This window comes from Amphibalanus amphitrite, unplaced genomic scaffold (genome assembly GCF_019059575.1).
Source record: "Amphibalanus amphitrite isolate SeventyFive unplaced genomic scaffold, NRLGWU_Aamphi_draft 000070F_arrow, whole genome shotgun sequence".
Classification (NCBI taxonomy): domain Eukaryota; kingdom Metazoa; phylum Arthropoda; class Thecostraca; order Balanomorpha; family Balanidae; genus Amphibalanus; species Amphibalanus amphitrite.
Window position 1 is genome coordinate 1,075,437 of NW_024881566.1, and position 23,160 is coordinate 1,098,596.

The 23,160-nt window shown below is 51.1% G+C and overlaps 2 protein-coding genes across 4 annotated transcripts; one reads left to right on the plus strand and one right to left on the minus strand.

The window, feature by feature from the left end:
- The first annotated feature begins 1,375 nt into the window (after nucleotides 1-1,375).
- LOC122379083 (FAST kinase domain-containing protein 4-like) lies at nucleotides 1,376-12,401 on the plus strand. Of its 2 annotated transcripts, XM_043361014.1 has the most exons (12): nucleotides 1,422-1,627; nucleotides 3,068-3,163; nucleotides 3,339-3,676; nucleotides 4,250-4,433; nucleotides 4,692-4,825; nucleotides 6,635-6,739; nucleotides 7,403-7,640; nucleotides 8,037-8,151; nucleotides 8,472-8,602; nucleotides 9,102-9,324; nucleotides 11,073-11,352; nucleotides 11,703-12,401. In XM_043361014.1, exons 2-12 carry the CDS (start codon nucleotides 3,074-3,076, stop codon nucleotides 11,905-11,907), a joined length of 2,043 nt encoding a protein of 680 aa, XP_043216949.1. In that variant the 5' UTR covers nucleotides 1,422-1,627; nucleotides 3,068-3,073; the 3' UTR covers nucleotides 11,908-12,401. The 2 variants fall into 2 exon arrangements, with proteins under 2 accessions (XP_043216950.1, XP_043216949.1); XM_043361015.1 differs by lacking the exon at nucleotides 6,635-6,739 and having other exon boundaries at nucleotides 1,376-1,627.
- Nucleotides 12,402-12,705: 304 nt separating this feature from the next.
- LOC122379036 (betaine--homocysteine S-methyltransferase 1-like) lies at nucleotides 12,706-23,129 on the minus strand. 2 transcript variants are annotated; one of them, XM_043360900.1, is made up of 7 exons: nucleotides 22,784-23,129; nucleotides 22,382-22,498; nucleotides 19,153-19,285; nucleotides 16,144-16,262; nucleotides 15,591-15,782; nucleotides 15,055-15,385; nucleotides 12,706-13,347 (listed from the first exon to the last, which is right to left on the minus strand). In XM_043360900.1, exons 2-7 carry the CDS (start codon nucleotides 22,391-22,393, stop codon nucleotides 13,028-13,030), a joined length of 1,107 nt encoding a protein of 368 aa, XP_043216835.1. In that variant the 5' UTR covers nucleotides 22,394-22,498; nucleotides 22,784-23,129; the 3' UTR covers nucleotides 12,706-13,027. The 2 variants fall into 2 exon arrangements, with proteins under 2 accessions (XP_043216835.1, XP_043216834.1); XM_043360899.1 differs by lacking the exon at nucleotides 22,784-23,129 and adding an exon at nucleotides 22,675-22,770.
- Nucleotides 23,130-23,160: the final 31 nt, after the last annotated feature.

Consider the following 23,160-nt stretch of genomic DNA (forward strand, 5'->3'; position numbering starts at 1 on the left):
CCGCGACCCTCACTTGTTCAGGACTATATCCGCAAGCAGCATTTACAAGCTAGCGGAAATCGACCAATCAGCGTTCGGCAATACTCAACGCTGATTGGCCCGATGCTCGTGACGAAATTGCGGGGGACTGCAGCTATTCCCCTATGGCGTTTCATTGACTTATGACTTTTGAAGGGGATTTGTATCAGTTTTTGTTGGGTTTGAGGCCATTTTTGAGCTTGGATATTCTTTCCGTGACCTTTGACTATATAATAACGACATTTAATCATGACATTTCTATATACTACCGGTGTCACATCGGCCAAAAAGACCGTAAGTACATGGGATAGACGGACCACTGCTGATGGGGCCACACATGCCGGCGTGTGGTCATCGGAGGCCCATGAGGGCTCGACATGGGCCCTTTATGGGTCGGTATAGGCCCATTGGGTCCAGTGCAGGCCTACCAGGGACCGGTGGCATATAATGTAAGGCTGTCTAGGGACGTTGAGGGCTCATGGGGGCCATATAGGACCATTAGGGACCACATAAGCCAATCAGGGGTCCATTTAGGCCAATAAAGGCGCTTCAGGGACTTGAAGAGGCCATTCAAGAGCCGTGGTGGGCCCATTAGGGGACGGCATTGGTCCATCAGGTGCAGTCAGGGGATGTTGTACGGGTTTCTCAGTGGCCCATTTGGGCATATCAGTGACCAATTTAGACCCAGCAGGGGGCTTTGTAGACCTATCAGGGGCTGGTGATGGTTTATCGGGGGCCAGCGTTAGTCCATCGGGGCACGGCATATGCCCATCAGAGGTTATTGCGGGCCCACGCTGAACAATGAGGGCCCTTCAACGGCCCCTAATGGATCTAGATTGACCCATATGTTCCATGATGTGTCATGTATGCCCCTATGGCAGGCCTACTCAGACCCCCGATGGATGTTCCCGGCCTCTGATGACCCTATACTGAATCCTGGTGGGGCTCTAAGAGTCTCCAATAACCCTTCGTCAGCCCATTATTACCATAGGCGGGCACTAGAGGCCCCACATCAGCCGCAGGGCAGTCCGTGCCAAGACAGCATGTCTTTTCGGCCGATATTACATCGCTAATATTAATCAAAATCATGATTTTATGGTGCCATTATATAGCTAACAGTCATAAGAAATATATTTCAACTCGAAAACAGCTTGAAACAGCATATAATCTTAAAGAAACCCCTCCGAAATCCAAAAGCCTATTCGGGTCCATAGAGAATAACTGCGGTCCCCCGCAATTTCGTCACGAGCGTCGGGCCAATCAGCGTCGAGCACTGCCGAGCGCTGATTGGTGGATTTTCCGCTAGCGCGTGAGTGCTGCTCGCGGAACAAGAGTTCGTCGACAATCCTCCACAAACGTCTGTCACCACTTTTCGTAATGCTAAACAGCCGGAGCGTACCCCCCTGCGCAGGGCTGAGTCAGGGTGGGCTGAGTGTTGCATAACATGTAAATGTCAATAATATCTATTGGTGTTTGCGGTGTTTGGAGTTTTAGGAGTTGAGATGCGTTAGTATCTTTATATTATCAGGGCACTTATTCACTTCATTCATCCCTGAACAGCTTGAAGTGGGGTGCATAGTCGCGACGAGCGTCGATAATAAATTTTCAGGTAAGCTGTTATATTCAGTAAGGTTTTGAAGGTACTAAAGTCATTTTTTTATAAATTTTGTCCGAACCTTTTGATAGGAAGGACTCACAAGGACAGAGCCACCGCTAAGCGAAGCTTGTTGCGGTGACCCTGCCCTCTACCCTCCGATCGCGCAATTCCGATTCTATGGCAGAATTTAGTGTCCAAAGTTTAACGTGCGCACATAGCCGTGCACATCTGGTCCCCTCACTGACTTCGCCTGGCTACGGCCTGCCACCAACCACAGCCATACCTGTCAGGAGGCCCATAAATGTCGAGCGCCCGTCGCGCTTCGAACCCGGACTGTTATAACCGGGTACGCGTGCTCTCACCACGCGGAGTCCAACGCTCTACCAACTGAGCTACGGGACCGGCATTGTTGTTCATTTACGGGACCGTCATTGTTCATTAATTTAACTTTGCTTAATTTACCTGCGTGCTTTGGCTGCCTTTTCACTAAAAATGAATTGTAACTGGAATCTGGATGGTTTTGGCATTTTGATTCCGTCTCAGTCTGTAACTCTGTGCTCATTTTTGAAATTGTTATGATACAGGGAAAATAGATAATAAAACCCAGTATTTTTTATTCATAAACTGGGGAAATATCATGCCTAAAGTGTCTAATATGTTTTAACTTCAAATGATATGTTTGAAAAATTCTGGGAAGTTAACTATTCCCTTCAAGTTCCAGAAATCATAACAGCGACTCATAATGCTATAATGGTATCACAGTTGTCACACAAAGGGCTAAATGACTTAATAGTCTGAGCATACCACAAATTTATTTTGAATGGTCAGTTTTTGGCCTGTGTTCTCTGTTTTAGTTTGCAGCTACTTGCATGCATCTAAAATTAAGAACCTGTTGTTGCATTTCAACAAGAGCAAGCTCAGTGAACAGATTGGAAAGGAAAATAAGAGAAGATTGTGGAAGAATAGAAATAAAAAAATTAGGCATGTCTCCTGCCTGAGGCGAGAGGAATTTGAAGACTTGTTCAGCTAGGGAGTAGGGATAACTCAAATATATTGGTAAAGTTACTTTTTAGCTGGCTTTCAGAATTCAGGCCTTGGTCTACTGCAGAATAACACAACCATAAAATGTAAATGTTAACTTAATGTCTTGCATAAGATCTTTTATTCATCAGCACTAAGCCTACACAATTATGGGTACAAACATTGAAGGGTAGGCACTAGAGACATTGGACAATGCTCCTAATACTTTAGGTTAGACTTGAGAAGGTTAAGTTAGGTAGGTTAGTTGTTAAGTTATGTTGTTTTTAGTTGTTTATGACTCAATTTACTGATTAAAAGCATGTCCTATGCAGTTCTTTCCCTGAATATGTCATTGCTAAAAAGGATGTGATTTCTGCAATTGGATTAACATCTTAATTTTTTTATGATTACTTTGGCCTTGTTTTCTTTCAGAATAAAATGTTTTCTGCAATAAGGCTGTTGCCCAGGCAGCCTGCTGGCTTTCTCCGGCGATGGGGGATGCTGAACCAGACCAGACTGATTCAAAAGGTAATGAATTTCATTTATTTTACCACAGCCACTTGCATCTTCTTCGTCCTTCATTTTCTACATGATGCTCAATTGCTCAATAACAGCAGACATCAGTGCATTTATTCTGGCATTTAAATTGGTGTACAAAGTTTTGTGTCACAAAGAAACGTTGTGTACCCTTTGTCTCTCGCAGGGGGAAGATGGATCAGCTTCATCCCCTTCCCCGACACCCGCGGCGGCTGCTGGCACCCCTGCCCAGTCTCCCGTCCCGGCGGCGGCGGCGGTCCCCGACCTCCCCCTGGCGGGCGCCGACCGCTCCCCGCCGGAGGGGTCCGCGTCGGCCGAGCAGATCGCCGCCACCTTCCACGCCATCCGACGCGTGTTCAGCAGCTGCTCGACGGTGGACGAACTGCTGGCTGTGGCCGAGCGGCGCCAGCTGTCCCGCACTGAGGCACTCCTCTGGATCACCTCTGTGGCGCATATGGCCGGCGAGCAGCGCGTGCCGGCCGCGCAAGTCACCGCACACCCCTGGTTAGTGTAATGTCACACTCCTAAACCCTGTTTGACAGGCACGTTGCTAGCGGGTACCAGCGCTATTGCGCTTTCTGTTTCCGTGGGAAAATCAACGAACTCGGACACTCACAAATAAATTTGTTGATGCTGCCATGAAAACCGAAAGCGCAATAGCGTTAGTACGTCCTAGCGGCTACAGCGCGCCGTGAAACAGTGTCTTGGTCAGTGGTAACTAGGGTTGAGTCAAATTTGGTCCAAATTATTCGTGTTCGATGGCTCGCACATCATGCTGTGGGTGTGAAGAATATTGTCAAGTTGGATGGAAATGTTTGAATTTCAAATGTTCGATGTTTTTGTAAGGGCGTTGTCTGGTGATGCTACTGCACAAACAGAGGGAAAAAGAGTTGGAAAGGTGTCACCTAAACGATAACTTCTTGTCACCACCGGTAGAATGTTGGACATCGTCTGCGAGCAGCCGAGCACGCTCTACAAAGATATCTTGTCCCCCAACTGACCTTGACTGACCTCTGGTAACCTCGACTGACCGCCCTTCCCCCCCCCCCCATCTGACCCCGGTGCCTTACTGCGCAGTTACCGGGCGGTGACGGAGCAGCTGCTGCAAGGCAACACGGACCGGCAGCCGCTGCACCGGCTGCTGGCCCCGGCGCGCGCGCTCAGCGAACTCGGCGTACCGCCGGACGACCCGCTGCTCGCCTCACTGATCACAGACCTCATCTGGAACCTGCGCAAAATGACCATGAAACAGCTCGTCCAGGTGTGTGCGTGTGCGTGAGAGAAAGGGAGAGGGGAAGGAAGGATGGAGGGAGTGACGAATAGAGAGGGGAGGGAGAGAAAAGCCTCTTTCGGTGACTCTGTCCGTAGTGTTTTCTACTCCATCTGGTGGTTGCTCTGCAGTGTCCATCTCCTCTCTGTCTGCCGCTCTATTGGCTATGTTTCTGCCCGCTTTCGACTGACGGGCTTCCTCCGTCCTCAGTGTTTCCCCGCCTCTGACTGCCACTCGGTCCGTCCCCAGTGTTTCCGCCTCTCGCTGACGGCCGGCGCGTCCAAGGTGACTGGCCAGCTGCGCGCGCTGACCCAGGAGGCCATCCAGCGCCGATGGGTGGAGATCACCTCGGGCGAGGAGGTGGTGGTGCTTATGAAACACAGGTGAGCGACCTAGCCCGACCGCAGATAGGCAGTGATTGGCTTGGAGGGGGAATTGAAGAACAAGAAACGGACATATTATCCAATCAAGCCGAGACAAGTAAAAGGCATGTTGGCAAGCTGCAATGCTACCGAATGAAATATTTAAAGGGACTATCCCACCTTCTAAAATGTTGTTAAAACCAGTTAAATTGTGCCCGACTTTATAGATTGGATGACCAGGAACACAGTTCTGGTATTTATTTTTCATTAAACATCTCAGGCTTCCCATATTCCAAACACAAACTTTCAAATATGTGACGTCACAGCCCAAAATTACCTCCTTCCCCAGGCCACATTACTGTCATAAAGCTGATTCTTTTTACTCTGTAGGCACCACAACAAATTTCAGACCAAGTTTTAAGCGATTTTTCAACGAACAAACCCATTTAAATCAGAATGACTAAACGAGGTGACGTCACACTAACGGTCGCTCCATGTTGAAGATAGGGCCTTGTACAAGGCCCATTTTCAAATGAAGGGAACGAATTTCTTCAACACCAAGAGGCCGCGGGGGTTGCAACCTAGATAGATAGTGGTTTCTGAACCTCGCCGCAAACTTGGCTATCTCAACTCAAACCCCATGTTAAAGGTGGGATAGTCCCTTTAACTTAACGATACAGTAAAACTACAGGGTGTCCCAGAAGTCTTGAAGCTTTTTTTTATTTTCGTCGTGTGACCTTGCTATGCCACCGATTAAGGCGAATCATGCCTCAAACGGAAGAGAAAGAACTGAAATTTTGTATTTTCATGCGTAGAACACCACTTTAGTCAGGTGGCCCCCGTTGTGAGTCGCACAAGATTGAGCACGAGAGATCACGTTCTTCGCTGCCGCCAAGATCGCCCGGTTTGCGAAACACCGGTGTTGCCATGCCCGTTTCTTGTCAGCTTCAGAGTCTTATTCCCTGAAGCGAGGGACATAATATTAGCGACATATATTTCCGACGGGTTGATATTTGTTTTAGCCCCATAATAATGCGTCGAATCAAAGGATTACAACGGGCTGTTGCTTAGCGTGCTCAAGCAGCTGAGCCTTATTTCCGTAATGGATGCATGCAAACATGTCAGGAGACTTTCTGATCAGTAAATCATTATGTTGCTAATGTTTTCTCGGAGATCCAATACTCTGTTTCCTGGCGGCTGGCTCGCTTCATGAAATAAGGCTCTGAAGCTGACCAGAAACGGGCATGGCGATATCGGTGTTTCGCAAACCGGGAGATCTTGGCGGCAGCGAAGAACGTGATCTCTAGTGCTCAATCTTGTGCGACTCACAACGGGGGCCACCTGACTAAAGTGGTGCTCTACGCATGAAAATACAAAATTTCAGTTCATTCTCTTTCGTTTGAGGCGTCATTTGCCTTAATCGGTGGCATAGCAAGGTCACACGACAAAAATAAAAAAGCTTCAAGACTTCTGGGACACCCTGTATATCGTTTTGCCATATCGGGAAAACAGAAAAAATTGCGAACTCTGCTTTTCCCCAGTTGTGGCTTTTATTTTTCGTCAGTATATTTCGAATTAGCTCAGACTGCCAATGTTGATATCAAACATTGCTATTTTCGACATTACTCAAAGAAAGTTCGTTTACTCCATTAAAATGATATTCAGCGTTTCCATACGACACAACCATGATTGTATTATCCACGGCACTAAGCGCCAAGCGGGTGTCCGATACGTACCTCATAGTCCTGGGAGGACTCCCTGGCGGTTCAGGGTAGGGATCCCCGGCTCTCGCTCGACCGCTCCGTCACAGCGCCCCCTGTGCGCTTGCAGACGGTTGCGCGCGCGCCTGCCGGCACCGCCGGTGTCCGATTGTCTCGACCCCCGGGTGTCCCCGTACGCCCACCTGCGCGCCGCTCTGACCACATTGACCTGCAGGTGAGAGAGCAGACCGGGCGCAGCGGCCGACCGGAGCGGGTGGTCACGGCCCGGGGTCGGCGCCAGGCGCGGGGCGTGGTTACGGCAGAGACCCGTGTCAGATCCGGACGCGGGCAGTTTTATCCTGAGGCTTCCAGTGGCCAACTGGGACAGATCTTTTCTGTCACCTATTGATCATACATTCTGATAATATGAGACTTGCACTTGGGGGAGACGGATTACCAGGTCACGTAAACTAGTTCAGTAGACCAGGCGGAGTTCGCAGTCTGCACTGATGTCTTCCACTTTATTTCGGGTCGGGTACGTACCTATCGAAAAAAATGACGGTATAATTTGCTGCGGCGGTACAGGTCGAACTCGCCTTTTCATCTCGGCCCAGCATTGTGTGGAGATCGGACGCAGGACACAGTGCACTTACGGCAACAATCATGATTCACGGATCCTTTTGCCTCTCCCGGGCTGGCGACAGTAATCAGCGATCTTCTGGCCTTGATTTCTCCAGATTGTGACCGTAACACCTGCATCGTCTGACTCCCGTTTTCCGCCGTAACTCGTCCCCTCCCTCAAACTGCTGACCACTCCCCCTGAACTCCAGCGCTCCTCTGTCCCTCTGAGCCCACTGTCTCTGACCCCCGCCGCCCTCTCCATCTCTGTGTCCAACAGTGACCAGTTCCCGGCCGAGTTCGTCCGTCACCTGGAGGACCGGGCTCTGGACGCGGCCAGCACCGCCACTGTCTCCGAGGTGTCCCGACTGCTGGGACTGCTGGCCGAACAGCGTCGTCGGCCGCCGCCGCTGCTGCGAGCGCTCTGCTTCCACGCGGCGCGCCAGCCCGAGCCGGTGGCCTACAAGGACGCGGTGCGCACCCTGCTGGCGCTGCAGAAACTCAACTTCCCCGATCAGGTGCGGCGAGGAGGCGGGGCGAGCCGCGAGGAGTAGAGGGAAGGGAGGGGTGGTAGAGCTCGGTAAACGCCATCGACCCTGTGCGGTGTGAGAGAGGAACGTATCTGGGGAGGAAGCGGGCTGGTCAGTTGCTCCGGATTGGTCCCTACATGGTCGCCGGGAGGTCGGTATGACAGTGTGACGGGGGTGGAGGGGTTGATTGTAAAGCGCATTGACATAGTACGTAGACCGATGCAGGCAGTCATGTCCAGTGTCAGACTGTCACTGTCTCTGATACCCATCTGACACTGCCTGAAACCCTGTCTGGCACTGTGACACCGTGTCTTACACGAGATCTCACAGCCCGCTTGACGCTGGATCTAACTCTGGATCTGACACGGTGTCTACCTCGTTCAGATGCTGCTGGAGAAGCTGTCCCGGGATCTGGTATCCCAGACGCCGTCCGTGGAGAGGGTGAACGTCATCAGCTCGGCACTGAAGGCCGCGGGACTGCTGCACTGGCGCAACACAGGTCAGAGAGCACACATCATGGGTCAAAGGGAAGAGAGGACAGGTCAGAGAGGACACAACACAGCTGGTCAGAGAGATAGGACAGGGACGCGTGTCTGACCGGCCTGTACACCGCTCCCTCAGAGTTTCTGGAGGCGGCCCGAGCTGTGGTCTGTGTCTGCTGTCGTCTTTACTGTCTGTTGTGGTCTGTGCTGTGTCTCTCCTCTGCGGTCTCTGTCTATGTTCTGTGTCTGTGTCTGTCTGTTGTGTCATGTGTGTCTGTTTGCAGCCCGTTGTTTGTTAGCTGTCTCAGCCTGACGTGCGTGTGCGCCTTTCCCTCAGAGTTTCTGGAGGCGGCCGCCACGTGGTACGAGCGGCACCTGGACTCACTGCGGCCTCTGGACATTGTATCCCTCATCATCACACTGGCCACGGTCAACTACTCGCCCACCAACGCGGCCACACTCATACCGGTGGGTGGTCCGGCGACGGTTTTACCCACTGCACTCTCCTGTCTCACATTCTCTTCTCTGCCTGATACCATACCTCGGCCTACCACCGCTTTCTTTCTCATCTCCCCATCTGACTATGACAGCACTGCTGCCCCCTCCTCTGCCTATTACGCTCTCCCTCTGACTATAAGGCTTTATTCGCTGCTCAACACTCTCACTCTGCCTATAGCTGCTCCCTTCTGTGCCTGACATACCATTTGCAAGACATTCTTCCTCCTTCTTCTACTAATGTTCTCTCTTTTGCCTGCGTTGACGGTGCACACACGGTCACAAAATGTCAAAGGGTCGCCAGAAATACCAATGTTACGGATAATGCCATCAAACTCAAGTATGTTTACTAAATGCTTTGTGGCTATTTACTTACAAAATGACAAAATTAATGTCATTCTGTGAGTGGTGACATATTTGTATGGTTTCCGGATCCTCCCTCCCATTGACACCCCGCCGCCCGCGCCCCCAGGCACTGATCGCCCGCTGCGGCCGGGAGCAGCTGCCGCGGCCTCAGGTGTGGCTCGACCTGGTCTGGTCTCTGTCCGTCCTGGGCCGCAGCTCGGCCGACCAGCTCCGGTCCGTTCTGGAGCCAGAGTTCTGCCGTGCCCTGCAGCGGGAGAGGATACACCTGGGTGCCCGGCTCAAACTGGCCAAACTGGAGGCTTACGCTCGACTGAAACACGAGTACCAGGGTAGGTGGACGGGCGGGAGGGAGTATCAGGGTAGGCGGTGCCGCGGTGGACGGGAGGGAGGGAGTACCAGGGTAGGTGGCGGACGGGAGGGTGTACCAGGGTAGGTGGCGGGCGGTAGGGAGTACCAGGGTAGGCGGCGGATGGGAGGGAGAGCGTACCAGGGTAGGACAGGTGGCGGACGGGAGGGAGTATCAGGGTAAGCGGTGCCACGGTGGACGGGAAGGAGTAGTACCAGGGTAGGTGGCGGATAGGAGGGAGGGAGTACCAGGGTAGGTGGCGGACGGGAGGGTGTACCAGGTAGGACGGGTGGCGGGCGGTAGGGAGTACCATGGTAGGTGGAGGACGGGAGGGAGTATCAGGGTAGTCGGCGGACGGGAAGGAGGGAGGGTGAGAGGTTAGATGGGAAGGAGTTTGGCCGTCCATTCAGTCAGGCCGGTCAGTGAGGGAGGTATCGGGTTAAGGTAGGAACGGAGACTGGATTCTTGGGGGATTGATGCTGTGTTATCCTGGCTGCCAGCCATCCTCCAGAGTTAAGGCCTGGCTACACTATGCGTTTTCTGCGTGCGTTTTTTGCGTGTTTGCGGGTTTTGCGTAATATCGTTCTAGAAAAAGGGTTATTATTAAATAAACTTCTTTAATATTGATATAAAAAAATAATAAAACGTTTATGTTAATTAAAAGTTTATATGAAAAACATATGACAAAAACGTAATTTCGTTTCTTTCGAGAACGATATTCTGCAAATCACGCAAACTCGCAAAAAACGCACGCAGAAAACGCATAGTGTAGCCAGGCCTTTAGAAGCCGGAGTCACAATGATATGAGTTTCAAAGTCCGAACAACTGAGGCTCCGTAATGCAAATGCTGCGCCTCTGTCAACGACCGCCGCTTCCCACACATCTCACATTCAAGATGACAGTCACTCCACGTTGCCTCTAACCGCTCTCATCTGAGGCCTGTTTCACTAAAAACTTGCGATTACAAGTGTTTGAACTTTACAATTCATAAGTATTTTTGCAAACTATGTAAAATCGGATTTCACTAAACTTCATCACCAGCGGCACCTCCGATAAAAAGAGTTTGCAAAAAAACTTGTAAACAGTTAAAATGTTTTTAATCAAGAACTACAACATGCTACAGATATTGCTTCTTTTTATCAAATTATGTCTAGTATTCATGTCAAAAAATGCATGAATAAATTATAAATAATGATGCTGTTTCTAAATGGTATAAATGATAGTTCACAATATTTTATTATTGAAAGAAAATAACACGCAAAACATTTGACAGCAGAAGACTTTGAATGCAATTATGGCGGGCGAATGACAAAATATGACGATATTTATTTATTGCTCGTAGCTGGTTCGTAGGGATTGTGCTAAGTAAAAAAGAGCATATAATGACTCAGCATATCATATTTGTTTCAAATAATTGATTGCTTTGCATCATTGCACAAAAGTAATAAAATTCCGAACGTAAGAGCCACTGGAATTTCGGGTTTGTAAGTACAACGTTTTCTTTCAAGTTTTTGGTCTTCGTGAAACAGAAAGTTTGCGATTTCGATGTTTCTTACAAACTTTTTTCTTGTAAAAAAGTTGGTAAATTTTAAACTCAAAATTCATGCTCGGAGGTTTCGTGAAATCCAAATTTCAAATGTTGGTAAATATTTCTTTTAAACTCAAGTTTTTTATTTGTAATTACACACTTTATTTGTTAGTGAAACAGGCCTCTGACCGCGCCGTCCGCAGGTCCGGCGGTGGCGGCGGCGCTCGGCAGTCCCGGGGAGCCGGTGGCGCCGCCGCGCTCCCAGGACTCGGAGACACTACAGAAGGCAGTGCTGGAGGCGCTGGTCAACTTCCTGCCCCCGCCGCGCTACCTGCGCGTGGGCGGCGCGCCGGCCGCCGGCTGCGCGGTAGACGCCGAGTTCACGGTCGGGGATGATGGCGCACCGGTCCCCTGCGAGCGGTACGGCAGCGCGCTGCCCGGCGCGCCGCCGCCGGCCGAGCAGCCCCCGCCGGGTGTCCACAGGTGAGGAGCCGCCGGGAGACGGCGCCTGGTGCGCGGGCAGTGCTGTGTGCTGCGGCTACGGAGTTGCTACTGCTGCTGCTGAATGATTTGATTATCTCATATGTCGTTCACGATCTGCTGATCTGGGTGTTTCGGGGACAAACGAAGGGCAATGTTCAATGTTTGTCACAGGGGCAGACTGAATTTAGTCAAAGCAATAACCGTCGGATCTCATCAGTTCTTCAGAGCCTCCCCTGTGTCGGTACCTTTGCTCAGCTACCTCTCTTTTAGTCTCCTCTTTTCTTCTTAAATTCTCTCTAGTCCCGAGACCCCGCTCTGATACCCCGTCCCCGTGTCTGTCTGCCGAGCAGGGTGGCGCTGTGTACCTGGAGCTACCGCGACATGACACTAGACTCCGTGGAAGTCACCGGCTTCAACCAGATGACCGTCAACCTACTGGAACTGAGCGGCTACAAGGTGCTGGAGGTGGCACACGCAGAGTTCCGACAACAGGACAGTCAGGTGGTCAAAACCAAACTGCTCCGGCAGAAAATCAGGGACCTGGTAGCGCGGTAGCAACGGTCCGCCCCGCGGGACCGTCTAGTTAATATTGTGTCTGTGTGGACGTTACTGCGAACGAACGTCAAATAGGATGTGCAGCGTGAAGTATGTTGATGCGCTGAGAAGTACGTAGTCTATACAGGCTACCGTGCTGCTAAGACGGTCAGATTGTTTTCGCTACTATTTGAATGAATGTCGGCGCGATTTGTGATGGCGCATATTTGCGCTCTAGAGCAGGGCATCTGGCTTTCGATGATTTTCAGCGTCGATACCTCAGTGTGATGATTATCGTGAGGAGTCCGTCGTAAAAATATGTGCTTGTACAGTAATAAACACCGAAAGATCAGGCGTACACACTGTGACTGATGCCGATCAGGGTGACGAAGCGCACGTCTGGCTGCGCCTTGGCTGAGCTACTCTGCGAGCGAACCAAAGTCCTCCGGCATATGCCCATGACGCGAACGCATGGCATTGTGATAATACACAATGTCTGCGACATTTCAGTATCAGAGTAGAAATGTTTTTGATAATACGAAGACGTGGTATTTGGTAGAGCAGCGGCGGTCTCGCTCGCTGGCCGGGCCGGGCGCCGCGCCGCTCTCCATGCCGCCAACAGCTGCTGCCGAGAGGAGCTCACCGCCGGACAGTCCGGTGACGCTGCGGCGCGCTGCCGCCACCCGCGACCCCTCGACTAAAATTCCACCTTCGACTATTATGAACGAATTTTACACTTGTCTTTTTACTGCCCTTTTAAATGCGCATCTTCAGAAGTTGAGGCGTGCCACTGGAGCAGGAAGAAGTGACACTTCGCACTGACAAACCCTTGACCCTTCCATTTTAGGTAGCCGGTTTATTGGGTAGCATATACGAAGATAACAGTGCAACAACGGTCGCAACGCAAACGTCTCTATACCCGAGACTACTGGTCTTAAACAGAGACGCAAACCCGACTGAATGTCAGTCATTAGATATCAGCAATCAGTCACGTCGTGACCTATTCGAACGTTGTCATCGTTGACATAACCCCCACCCCATTACACCAAAGCCATGGACAGTGAGGCCACAGCCTGCCCTGGTGAAGACCGGGTACTGTCGTCCGCAGCCCAGGACCCTCGGCTCCCCCAGTCGGCGCCCCTCACATCTTACCGCCCTCCGGCCGAGACAGGGCCGCCGAGTACGGCCGGCCGGTGGCCGGACTCAGCTGCGACCAGTACTCCTTGCTGGCGCGCGCGCGCACCCACGGCTTGGTGTGCAGCAGCAGGCCGCCGCCCCACAGCTCGTGCTTCTGGTGGGCGGCCGGCAGCTTGCCGCGCTCCTCGCGCAGTTCCTCGGCCACGGCCCGGATGTGGTACGACTGGAACATGCAGCAGCCGCCGATGTAGCGCACGCCCAGGTCGTAAGCCTCGCGCGCGTAGCGGTGCATCTCCCAGCGCGTCAGGATGCGCGGCTCCAGCGCTGCCGGCAGGTCACCAGAGCGTCAAAGGTCAGTGTTAGTTAACAAGTAATCAGGGGGAGAGGTCATCGCACATACGGCCTGTTTACTTTCTCTACACCCCAGTAGAGTGTACCCACCGAACGACAACCCTGGTTACACCCCTGTCAAGTGTACCAACCGAACAGTAATCCTCTACACCCCAGTCGAGTGTAACTACGGCACGGGAACATTCACTGCGCGTCAGTCGAGTGTACCCATCGAACGATAGCAGTTACACCCATATAAACAACGAACGGGAATCCTGCTTAAACCCCTGTCGAGTGTACAGGGTGTCCCAGAATTACCCGGACATTGTTAATTAGCGTATAAAATAAGGCGAACATGATTGCGCCTTTTTCTTTTTATCGTCCTATATAGTCAACTAGGGTGGCTGTGAAATAGCACATGCAATAGATACGCTTGTTACAAGATCAGCCGACAATGATTGAAAATGCCAGCCATTGCTGGTCTCAGTTGTTTTACGGTTCTCCCGAAACTGGGTGAAGGCCTGTTTTCTTTGACCTGTTGCCGGAGGATAATACGATCATATAAGATAAACTTAACAGTAAAGTGTTCCCAGGTCATAAGGCATAATCCCCCAAAACAAAAATTGCTGCCTACACCACTTTTGCCGCGTTTTTTACATCTGAAGTGGAGAAGCTCCATGTCTGAACATGGCGGGACCTTTGGCTTCCAACAGATTTGGTTTCCAAAACAAACCCGTTCATGGCCATTTGGTTTACGGCATCCAGTTTTTGCACTGGTAGAATATCACCGCAGTAGTACTCTGTGCTAACGGCTGTCGTTGGGCCATCATATCAAGCCCAATGAGTGCACGGTGGCTCAAAATGTCTAACAATTTGATTTTCGACGGGTGCCTGGCCGTCTCTGCTGTTGGGGCGTTGTAGCCATCTGACGTTCACACACGCCTTTTTCGGGCGGTTCAAATGACAGAATACCTTCGTTAGACCACAAAGTGTGCTTCAACACATTTTTTTGTTGTATATGTTATATTTTTGGGATGAATTGTAGTGATTTTCGCTGCTTTTCCCGTAGTTTTCGCATATTTTTCAGGCGAGGGACCCCAAATTCCAAAATTTTGCGAAGATACTGGTGGAAAGTAGACTGATGTTCTTTAGATAATCCTGATCTATCGTTTAGCTAGTTTTTAGCTAAATCAGTGACGTTTGTTGTCCATGACAAGCAACCACCCGTTTGACAACTGGTGCATGGCCCTTTTTGGCCGAGTCCAAGCTTGTCTATCAGGTTTATCTCTTGCTCTCTCTGGCTTCGTTAGCTGATATAACTGCGCTTTGCTCAATCCTAACTGCTTGCTGATGAGCTGCTGAAGCTCTCCAGCAAAAACCATGCCGAAAGTCCGTTTACAAAGTTGAAAACGGGAGTTGTTTCACCATGGTTGCCTATTAGTGGCTTAAGCTGAAAACGGAAAAGGACTACTCCTACTTGACTTTGGATAATAATTGACTCGAGTCGTTACCGGTCACCAAAAGCACACAGTCCCCAAGCTCGATAGCTAAGGGATATCTTATAAAAGTATGATGCTTGTATATCATTAGAATCGAGCGCAATCGCACTTTTAGCCAGAAAATAAATGTCCGGGTAATTCTGGGACACCCTGTATCCACCAAAAAAACAGCCCTGGTTAAACCCCAGTCGAGTGTACGCACCGAACGGGAACTCTGGCTGGTCGATGAATCCCTGTTTCTTGACGTCGGGCGTCCACAACGCCAGCGGCTGGACCATCAGGTGCGCCTTCAGTCCGGCCTCTGCCAGCGCCTCCTTCATCAGCCGCACGGCCTCCAGCGAGACGAACGGGTCAAAGTGGCAGTTGACGCCGACGGCGTGCGCTCCGGCGCGCGCCATGCGCACGGCGCACTGGCCAGCCGAGACGCCGTGCAGGTCGCCCTCTGGACCGATACACATGGTGGCGCACACGGGCAGGCCGCTGCTCGCCAGAGACTCGATGGCCCACTCCATCTCTTCAATATGTTCAAAGTACTGCCGGTAGAGGACACAGCGCGGTTGACACCTCTTGGCCCTGTCTATGACCAATGTAAACAGACGTTCATTGACAAAGAAACGCAATAATCCGGACACTTCACGATCAAAGGATAGGAGGAAGTCTTACTGATCAGTGAGAATAAAGCGCTTAAGACCCTAATCGACAAAAAAGTTTCTATCAGCACCTCAGAGCGCAGCTTACCTCAGCGATTAAGAAGTCGGCTTTGTTCTCTACGAAGACGTCCACCTGTCTCTTGAACTCCTCCTGGGTGATCTTCTTTCCGAGGCCGTGGAGGTAGGAGGGTGTCTGGGAGATGCCGCCGGCCACCAGGGCGTCCCCCTCGGCGGCCACCTCGTGCGCCAGCCGGCAGGCGGCGTCATTTATCTGCCGACACTGGCGACACACACAGGCCAAGTCAGTACTAACAAAATACCGAAACTGGCGCAGCACACGGCGATTGACGGAATTGTATACAAACGCTGAGGTCGCACACGGGAATAGACTAACTATCACTCACAGCCGATACTGGCGGCGCACACGACAATTGACAGAACCGCCAACGCTAGCGCCGCAACGGCTACTATCAGAACTAGCGATCGTCACTAGCGCCGCACACGGCTTCTATCAGAACTAGCGACCGTCACTAGCGCCGCACATGGCCATGGTCCGAACTAGAGACTGACACTAATAACTAGTTTTACTCTGCTTACAGTCAGTTTTGTCCCGACTTTCGGTGAATTCTACCCGGACTTACTGTGAACTTTGAGCCCGCCTCGTTGCCGCGGTGGCTCAGCTTGTCGTCGGACGCGTAGAACGTGAACGCCTGCATGACATCTGAGCCGGCGCGCAGGAACTCGCGGTGCAGCCCCCTGACTGGAGGTGACGCCACAGGGGGAGGGTGCGTCACCACCGGCGCGGTACCGGTGGGCCAGGACAGGGAGCCGGAGAAGGGCGTCAACTGTCATGACGGTGAGCCACTGTGATAAGATAACCTAAACCATTCTCAGGTGGCGATGCAACGAGCTATTGAAATCTTTAACCCATTTACGCCCTTCGTTGCGTTTTCGCAACGCAAGCAAGCGTCGACGTGATCGAAGCTTGAGAAGTGTGTAAAAGAGACTAACCGATGAGACAAGTTTCAGCGTGTGTAGCATGGTTGTGCGCATGATACTACGCAGTTACAAGTCTGTGCGGCCGGTAAGTTACTGCCTAGAGCTCCCAGAGGGAAGTCGAAGGTTTTGTGAGTGATGACGTCACGAAAACCAAGATAAGTAGGCTAAGTGCTTAATAATATCGTAATGAAAATTGTGTAAACATATTCTGCAGAGTCCCTACAATAGCGTAGATATGCATTTTGTTAAGAAATAATGCTACAAAAAGGGTTTGTGACTATTTTCAAATATGACTACGGTCGCGTTGCGGGAACGCAACGAAGGGCACATCGGAAAGACAGCGGTGTTGCGAAAACGCAACGATGGGCACATTGGCAGGGTAGCGGAAGTATGAATATCAACAGTAGACTTCACTCGTGATACGCTGTGGGTTCTCTCTTTCTCTCCCCCATCTTCCTCCCTCTCCTCCTCGTTCCCCAACTCTCTCCCCTCTCTCTCTCTCTCTCTCCCTTTCTCTCTCTCTCTCTTTCTTTCTCTCTCTCATTTTGTAGCCATGAGGCTGTAGCGGCGGAACATCTTCAATTAAGGGGGGGGGGAGCACTGCTGACTTTTGGTCTCATTCTTTCCATTTCCATTTCCATGCAACGCCTATCGGGATAATGTTAAAATGGCAAAATCAAGGGGGGCACGGTGCCCCGTTGCCCCCTCCCCCCGCTCCGCCGCCTATGCCATGAGGGACGTAGGTATATAGGTATGTTTAGTGCAAGGTGCGTTCGCACGTAAAATGTTGCGACACATTTCATATTTGCTGGCTCAAACAGCCACAAACACTCCTTTCTTTTTCTCTCGCAGATTTTCGGCCTCCGGCTGTTCGTTCACTAAGCAATGTGTTCCCATGCATCTGAAAATCGCATGGTAGGAAAAGGACCCATGCATCAAACGGTCGGCGATGCTAACGGAGCTGAGAGATAATTAGGTCCTTTGGAAATTGTATCTGCTATGTACATTGTGCATAAATAATGAATAACGGGGATGTATTCTGGTATCAGGCGACAGATAGGCATCGCCATTCTCTGGATAGAATCTGCTGACTACCAGCATTTACGTTAGAAAAGATAACTGAGGGTCGGCAAATAGTGGGATAGGCCCCCTCTGAGGGTAGCTGAGCCCTTCGGCAGGGGTAATGAGGGCGGACCGATGGGAAAATAATAATTTTTAGGATTCATAACTCGCATAGATTCATAAGCTGCTTGATGTGGATTGTGGAGTATACGCCTGTTTTCTTACTTTGATAGGCTTTTTATCTAATCAGACCATTTTTAGAGCTAGCAGGATTATTGGAATTAGAGGAGACATTTGTCTGACCGGACACGGTCAATCGTAGACTGGAGACAGCCCAGCCAGTGGGCAGCCGCCACCCATGACCCACCCCCTTCCCCCCTCCCAAGCACTCACTGCACCCGGCTACAGGCGCGCTATGTGAGCTGCCCGATTGCGATATACGTTGCCGGTCCAGCCCGGAACAGGGGGATGAGGCGTGGAGGAGGATTCAACTATCCTGAAGATGGAAAGGACGGATTGACGTCGAATCACCATTCTGTCATGGCATTGTCTCGAGAAAGAGGTTACACGTGAAGGTCGCTGAGAGTGGGGCCATGAAAATTTTGGATTAGGTGTAAACATGATAAACTGGGAGTCGATTTGTTGTGATGCGCTACGCCTTACGCGGGTAATTTGTTAGAGCCGGATCGGTCCTTTTTTCTTTTTGCTGAGAGTGGGTACGACTAACCTGCAATGGAATTTAACTTTACTCCTAGGAGGGTGGTTAAAAATGATTGCGGATATACGCGCATACGAGAGGCACTGGTTTACTCCCAATCCTCCGTTTAATTGTATTCAGTGTGCACTGTGCAGGGTCTGATAGGTGGAGGTAATGGATCTGTCTAGCTTCCAAAAAGAAAGCATCACCCTGGATACGTGTCGACCACAACTTTAAATGAACAGCAATGGACAACGTAAATGGTTGATAATGACCGTGTTGCCATCTCCCCGTTCGCGAATCATGAAGTTATGCTTCCTCACTGAGGCTCTTAGGCGGGTTATAGAGCATGACGGATGTGGGTTCCGCATATTCAAGCAATAGTTGTCAACAGTTGATTGATGTTTTGTCAAAACATATTAGCATATACGGCAGTTCAGTGTACTTTATGTCCGTCTGATGTGCCCGTCGTTGCGTTTTCGCAACGCTGATGGCGCCCGGTGTGCCCTTCGTTGCGATTTCGCAACGCATGTTTTTTACGTTTTTCTCGAGAAACTTTTGCTGCAGGCAAAAATTATTTTCGATTCCATACAAGGCCCTGGTAGGAGCATAACATATTTTGATTTCGTCGATTTTCATGATGGTCAATATTCCTGGGCATAAATGGGTTAAGACAGTGCCACATCAATGATCATTGATCATCTTCCTAACAGCTTATTGTCCATGATACTCTTAAAATAGACCTGAGACCGGACCAGCGAGGGAAGGGGCATGGAGTCGAGACCGAGCATCTTCCCATCCTCCCCTCCCTCAGTCCTGCCTCAAGTTCACCACCAAAATACACTCCATACGCTCGTCTAATATCTCCCCAGCGCGCTCGGCGCAGTCTCACCGGCCTCAGGATGTTCAACGACAACCTCCGGTGTCCACGGGCCCGCCTTGACGTATCCGCGCTTCTCCATCTCGAACACAAAGCCGCCATCGCCGATCACCACCTCTCCGGCGTCCAGACGCTCCAGCAGACCCTGTGGCCGAGGGAAGGGCTCAGAGGGACTCTGGCAGATCGTGTGGGATGGGAGGGAGGGCTCAGAGGGACTCCAGTAGACCATAAAGAGGGATAGGGATGGCTCAGAGGGACTCCTGCCAACACTGCAGAGGAAGAGGGTAGGGCTCAGAGGGACGCAAGCAGACCCTGCAGAAGGATAGGAGACTTACAGCGAGGGAGACTTATAGCGATAGGGGAGCGAGGGGCTCCAACAGACCATGGAGAGGGAAGGGAGGGCTCAGAGGGACTCCAGCTGTGGAGGCGAGGGGAGGACTCCAGCCGTGGGGAGGAGGGGGAGACCCGGAGGGACCACAACGCGGTTCGTTCGTTCGTTCATTGGGGTTTACGGGCGCGTCGACTGCGGTGGTCATTTTGCGCCCATAACGCTGTACTGGTAAAGCGGATATGTCAACAGAGAACTGACGAACTGAAGAAGACTAGAACTACTTGAGATACGTTAAACTAGTAATACGAGTATATCACAGGAAAACTGATGGATTGAATATAAGAAAAGATGCTGCCGGATAAAACCCAGGGTGAGTCATCACCCAGCAGGTGGCGAATGGTGGTGCCTGGGGCAATGCGGCCGAGGCAGCGTGTCCGGTTTGGTTCGAGGTGAGGGCAACTTAAGAGAATGTGAGTGACTGTGAGCGGCACGGAACAATGGCTACATGTTGGTTGATCATCTCCACGGAGGAGATAGCCATGCGTTGCATACGTATGCCCTATCCGTAGTCTGCAGAGGACCACTTCATGGTGTCTTTTGCCTTGAAAGCAGGACTGCCAGGGCTCCAGAGTAGGTTTCATCTTCCGTAGCTTCTCGGATCCATGGAGACGCCACTCTGTCTGCCAGCTAAACGTCGTAAAAGATCGAACGGCTGGGTAAAAATCGCGAGCCGGCAGAGGCAAACGACGGAGGCAGGGGGCCGCGGCCGCGCGTCTTGCGGCCGCGTCGGCAAGCTCGTTGCCTCTTATGCCCACATGGCTCGGTATCCAGCAGAACTGGATGAATTTACCTGCTCGTTCCACCGACGTAAGACGAGATAAAATGTCTTGTACTATCGGGTTGTCTGGATTAAAACTCCGTAAAGATAAGAGGCTGCTAAGGGAGTCTGACAAGATCAGATAGCAGGAGCTGTCAGACACCTCGATAAAACACAAAGCCTTCTCAATCGCAACGAGCTCGGAAGAAAAAACAGAGGCAGAAGTTGGCAAAGAGAATGTGCGTGTGTCATGACCAGTCACAAAAGCGCAGCCGACACCATGTTCTGTTTTCGAGCCGTCTGTAAAAACCGAGGTAAAACCATCATATGAGGCAATGTGTTCCAGCGCCCGTGCTCGTAGTGTGCATGGCGGCTGATCGTCCTTTCTGATGTCTGTCAGTAAAAGATCGATTCGTGGATACGCATTTCTCCAGGGCGGCGAGGGCGCGCTCCATGTGCGCCTCACGCCGCGAAGAGAAATGTTTGCTTTTGAGAAGAGAGCTTGCATACGTCCAACGCGGGAGCTGACGGGAAAGTGAAAGGAGGGTCCGACTGTCCAGAGACTACCCGGCAGTCAGCACGGGTTTGTGTGGTGACCTGTCCACCTACCTCCTCCCAGTGTCACCACGCCGCACTGACAGAGGCGAACAGAGATAACACCAATGACCTTTTACCGTGTTGGGGGCGGGTCGCCTCGGCAAGAGGGCTCGGCACCTCTGGAGGGTGTCATATACGGCATCCCTGCCCATGCCAGTTGCTTCAGCCCAGACACATCGAGACATCGCAACTGGCTCTGTTTATATGGCCTGCGACGCTATCATTAATGGTGTCAATGCACTTGGACTTGGCCTTGAACGTATCAATACATAAACACAGACACGGTAAAAAATGCAGATTCGTCAGTACTGTCACTAACCGTGCCATCTGTCTCTGGTATGTCATGCAAATAATATGAAATTAAATATTCGGCCATCCATATAAAATTGTGTCGGTTTATTATCTTTAGGTATCTCTGACCTTCGCTGTGGTGGTGGCCCGGTCCATACGACAAAAGACGGGGCGGGGCGAGGGTGAAAGTCCACAACCGAACTCATGGGCCACATTTCCAAAATTGGCAGGCGGCGTATGGGTGCTAATCTAATAAAGCTAAATCGCCGATCATTTTCGGTGGGTCACCAAAGACATGAAAGGCTAAATAGCAGCTTTTCACTTTTTATGAAGAAGCGACGGAAATCCGTTTACCTACTGTTAGAGCCAGCATACCTACGTGACTGAAAAACGACGCATTTATTCCGGTCTTCCGGTCACATGTAGTTGCCTCAAAACTGCCGCAAATCATTAATTATTTTCTCTCAAAGCCCAAAATGTTCAAGTAAGTGTCGTTTCTTCGAGCAGTTTTCTACCATACTCCTGGTATGACCGGAGTCGCAATAGGATTATCAAAATGCAATCTTGGGTAGCATAGTGCGGGAATCCGGACAAGGTGAAAGTTTGGTGAAAAGTTTCAGCGCCTCCATTTATCTCGGCTCAGAAGAAACCAATTTTTCTCGAGAAAAGGAGAGCCACTCCATATAACCTAGCGGTACGACCTTGTAAGTTGGAAATACATTTTACAACTGCGAAAAACAAGCATGACAATAACTGCGAAACAGCAGCGCTGCGTCAATGCGATTACAATCATCCATCGCCAATACTAACAGAAAATCCGGCAAAAAGCCCTGATCAGACGTCGGCGTCGGCTGCAACCGTAAACGCCCAGGTAAGATCCTGGGTATAAAAACGGAGAGCACCTTAGGGAAGCGGAATATGCACTTCAGCGAGGTGGAAAAATGCACAGCATAATACAGCGTAAAATATAAATGCTCGTCTCCCATTTAACATTAAACATCAGCTGAAAATGATGCAGAAAAGATGTGGTTTCAGAAGTTTGACATCAAACCAGCAACACCAATGCATACTCATCGCGATTCAATCATGAAAACTCAATGGCCACTCTAACCATTAACCAAGGGCTTTCAGCTTGCCGCACCTTTCAGCTAAGTTCCAGCGTCTTTCAGCCGACGGCCGGCGGTCGGTACATACTACATACGTACCCTCTTTCCCATGGCGCCGGCGTTAGTGGGACCTCCGAAGGATTGCAGCCAGTGCTCTCAGCTCCCTGCAGCGGCGACTAGACTGAGATGGACCCGGCTCGCGCCGTCTTATATGACCTGACCGACAGAGCGTCCAGTTAGACGGGGCACGGGAACGGCAGGCGCCCGCCACGCCGCCGACCAGCGCGGCGCAAAACACCGACACCAGTTTAAACACAGCTGAAAAACCATCGCGCCCAGTCATCACACTAAAACATAGCCCTGGTATCCTTGAACACATGCAAACCATTTACATAACCATTTGCGCCGGGACATTGAATTCAGCCGGCGCTTGCAGGGGCAGTCTCCCACGTTGAACAGGCTCACACCGCGCTGTTTACGGGTTTGGCAGACGCTACTTACCGCCACTGTAGGTCTCCTGGCCTGCTCAGGCGTCAGCTGTCTGCCGATGTTATTGTCCGGGACGGTTGCCAACCGGTATCGACCGGCTCAGTTCCAGAACAGTCCAATGCTTACCGGACGGTCATCAAGCACGGATCGACTGAATGGGGGCGTTACCGACACCAAAGTCCGACGTCCGGGCCGGTGGGGTCACATCTAGCCAGCATCAGGTGCGCCTAACTGGTCCAAATGATAGACAGAAACAGTCGTTTCTGTCTATCTCGTATTGAACGAGATAGACAGAAACGATATCCGACACCGTACCGTGGCCGGACTCTGTATGCCGTTGAGTGCTGCTGCGGGATTTAATGACGGCCTCGCCACGATCCCACTCGGTC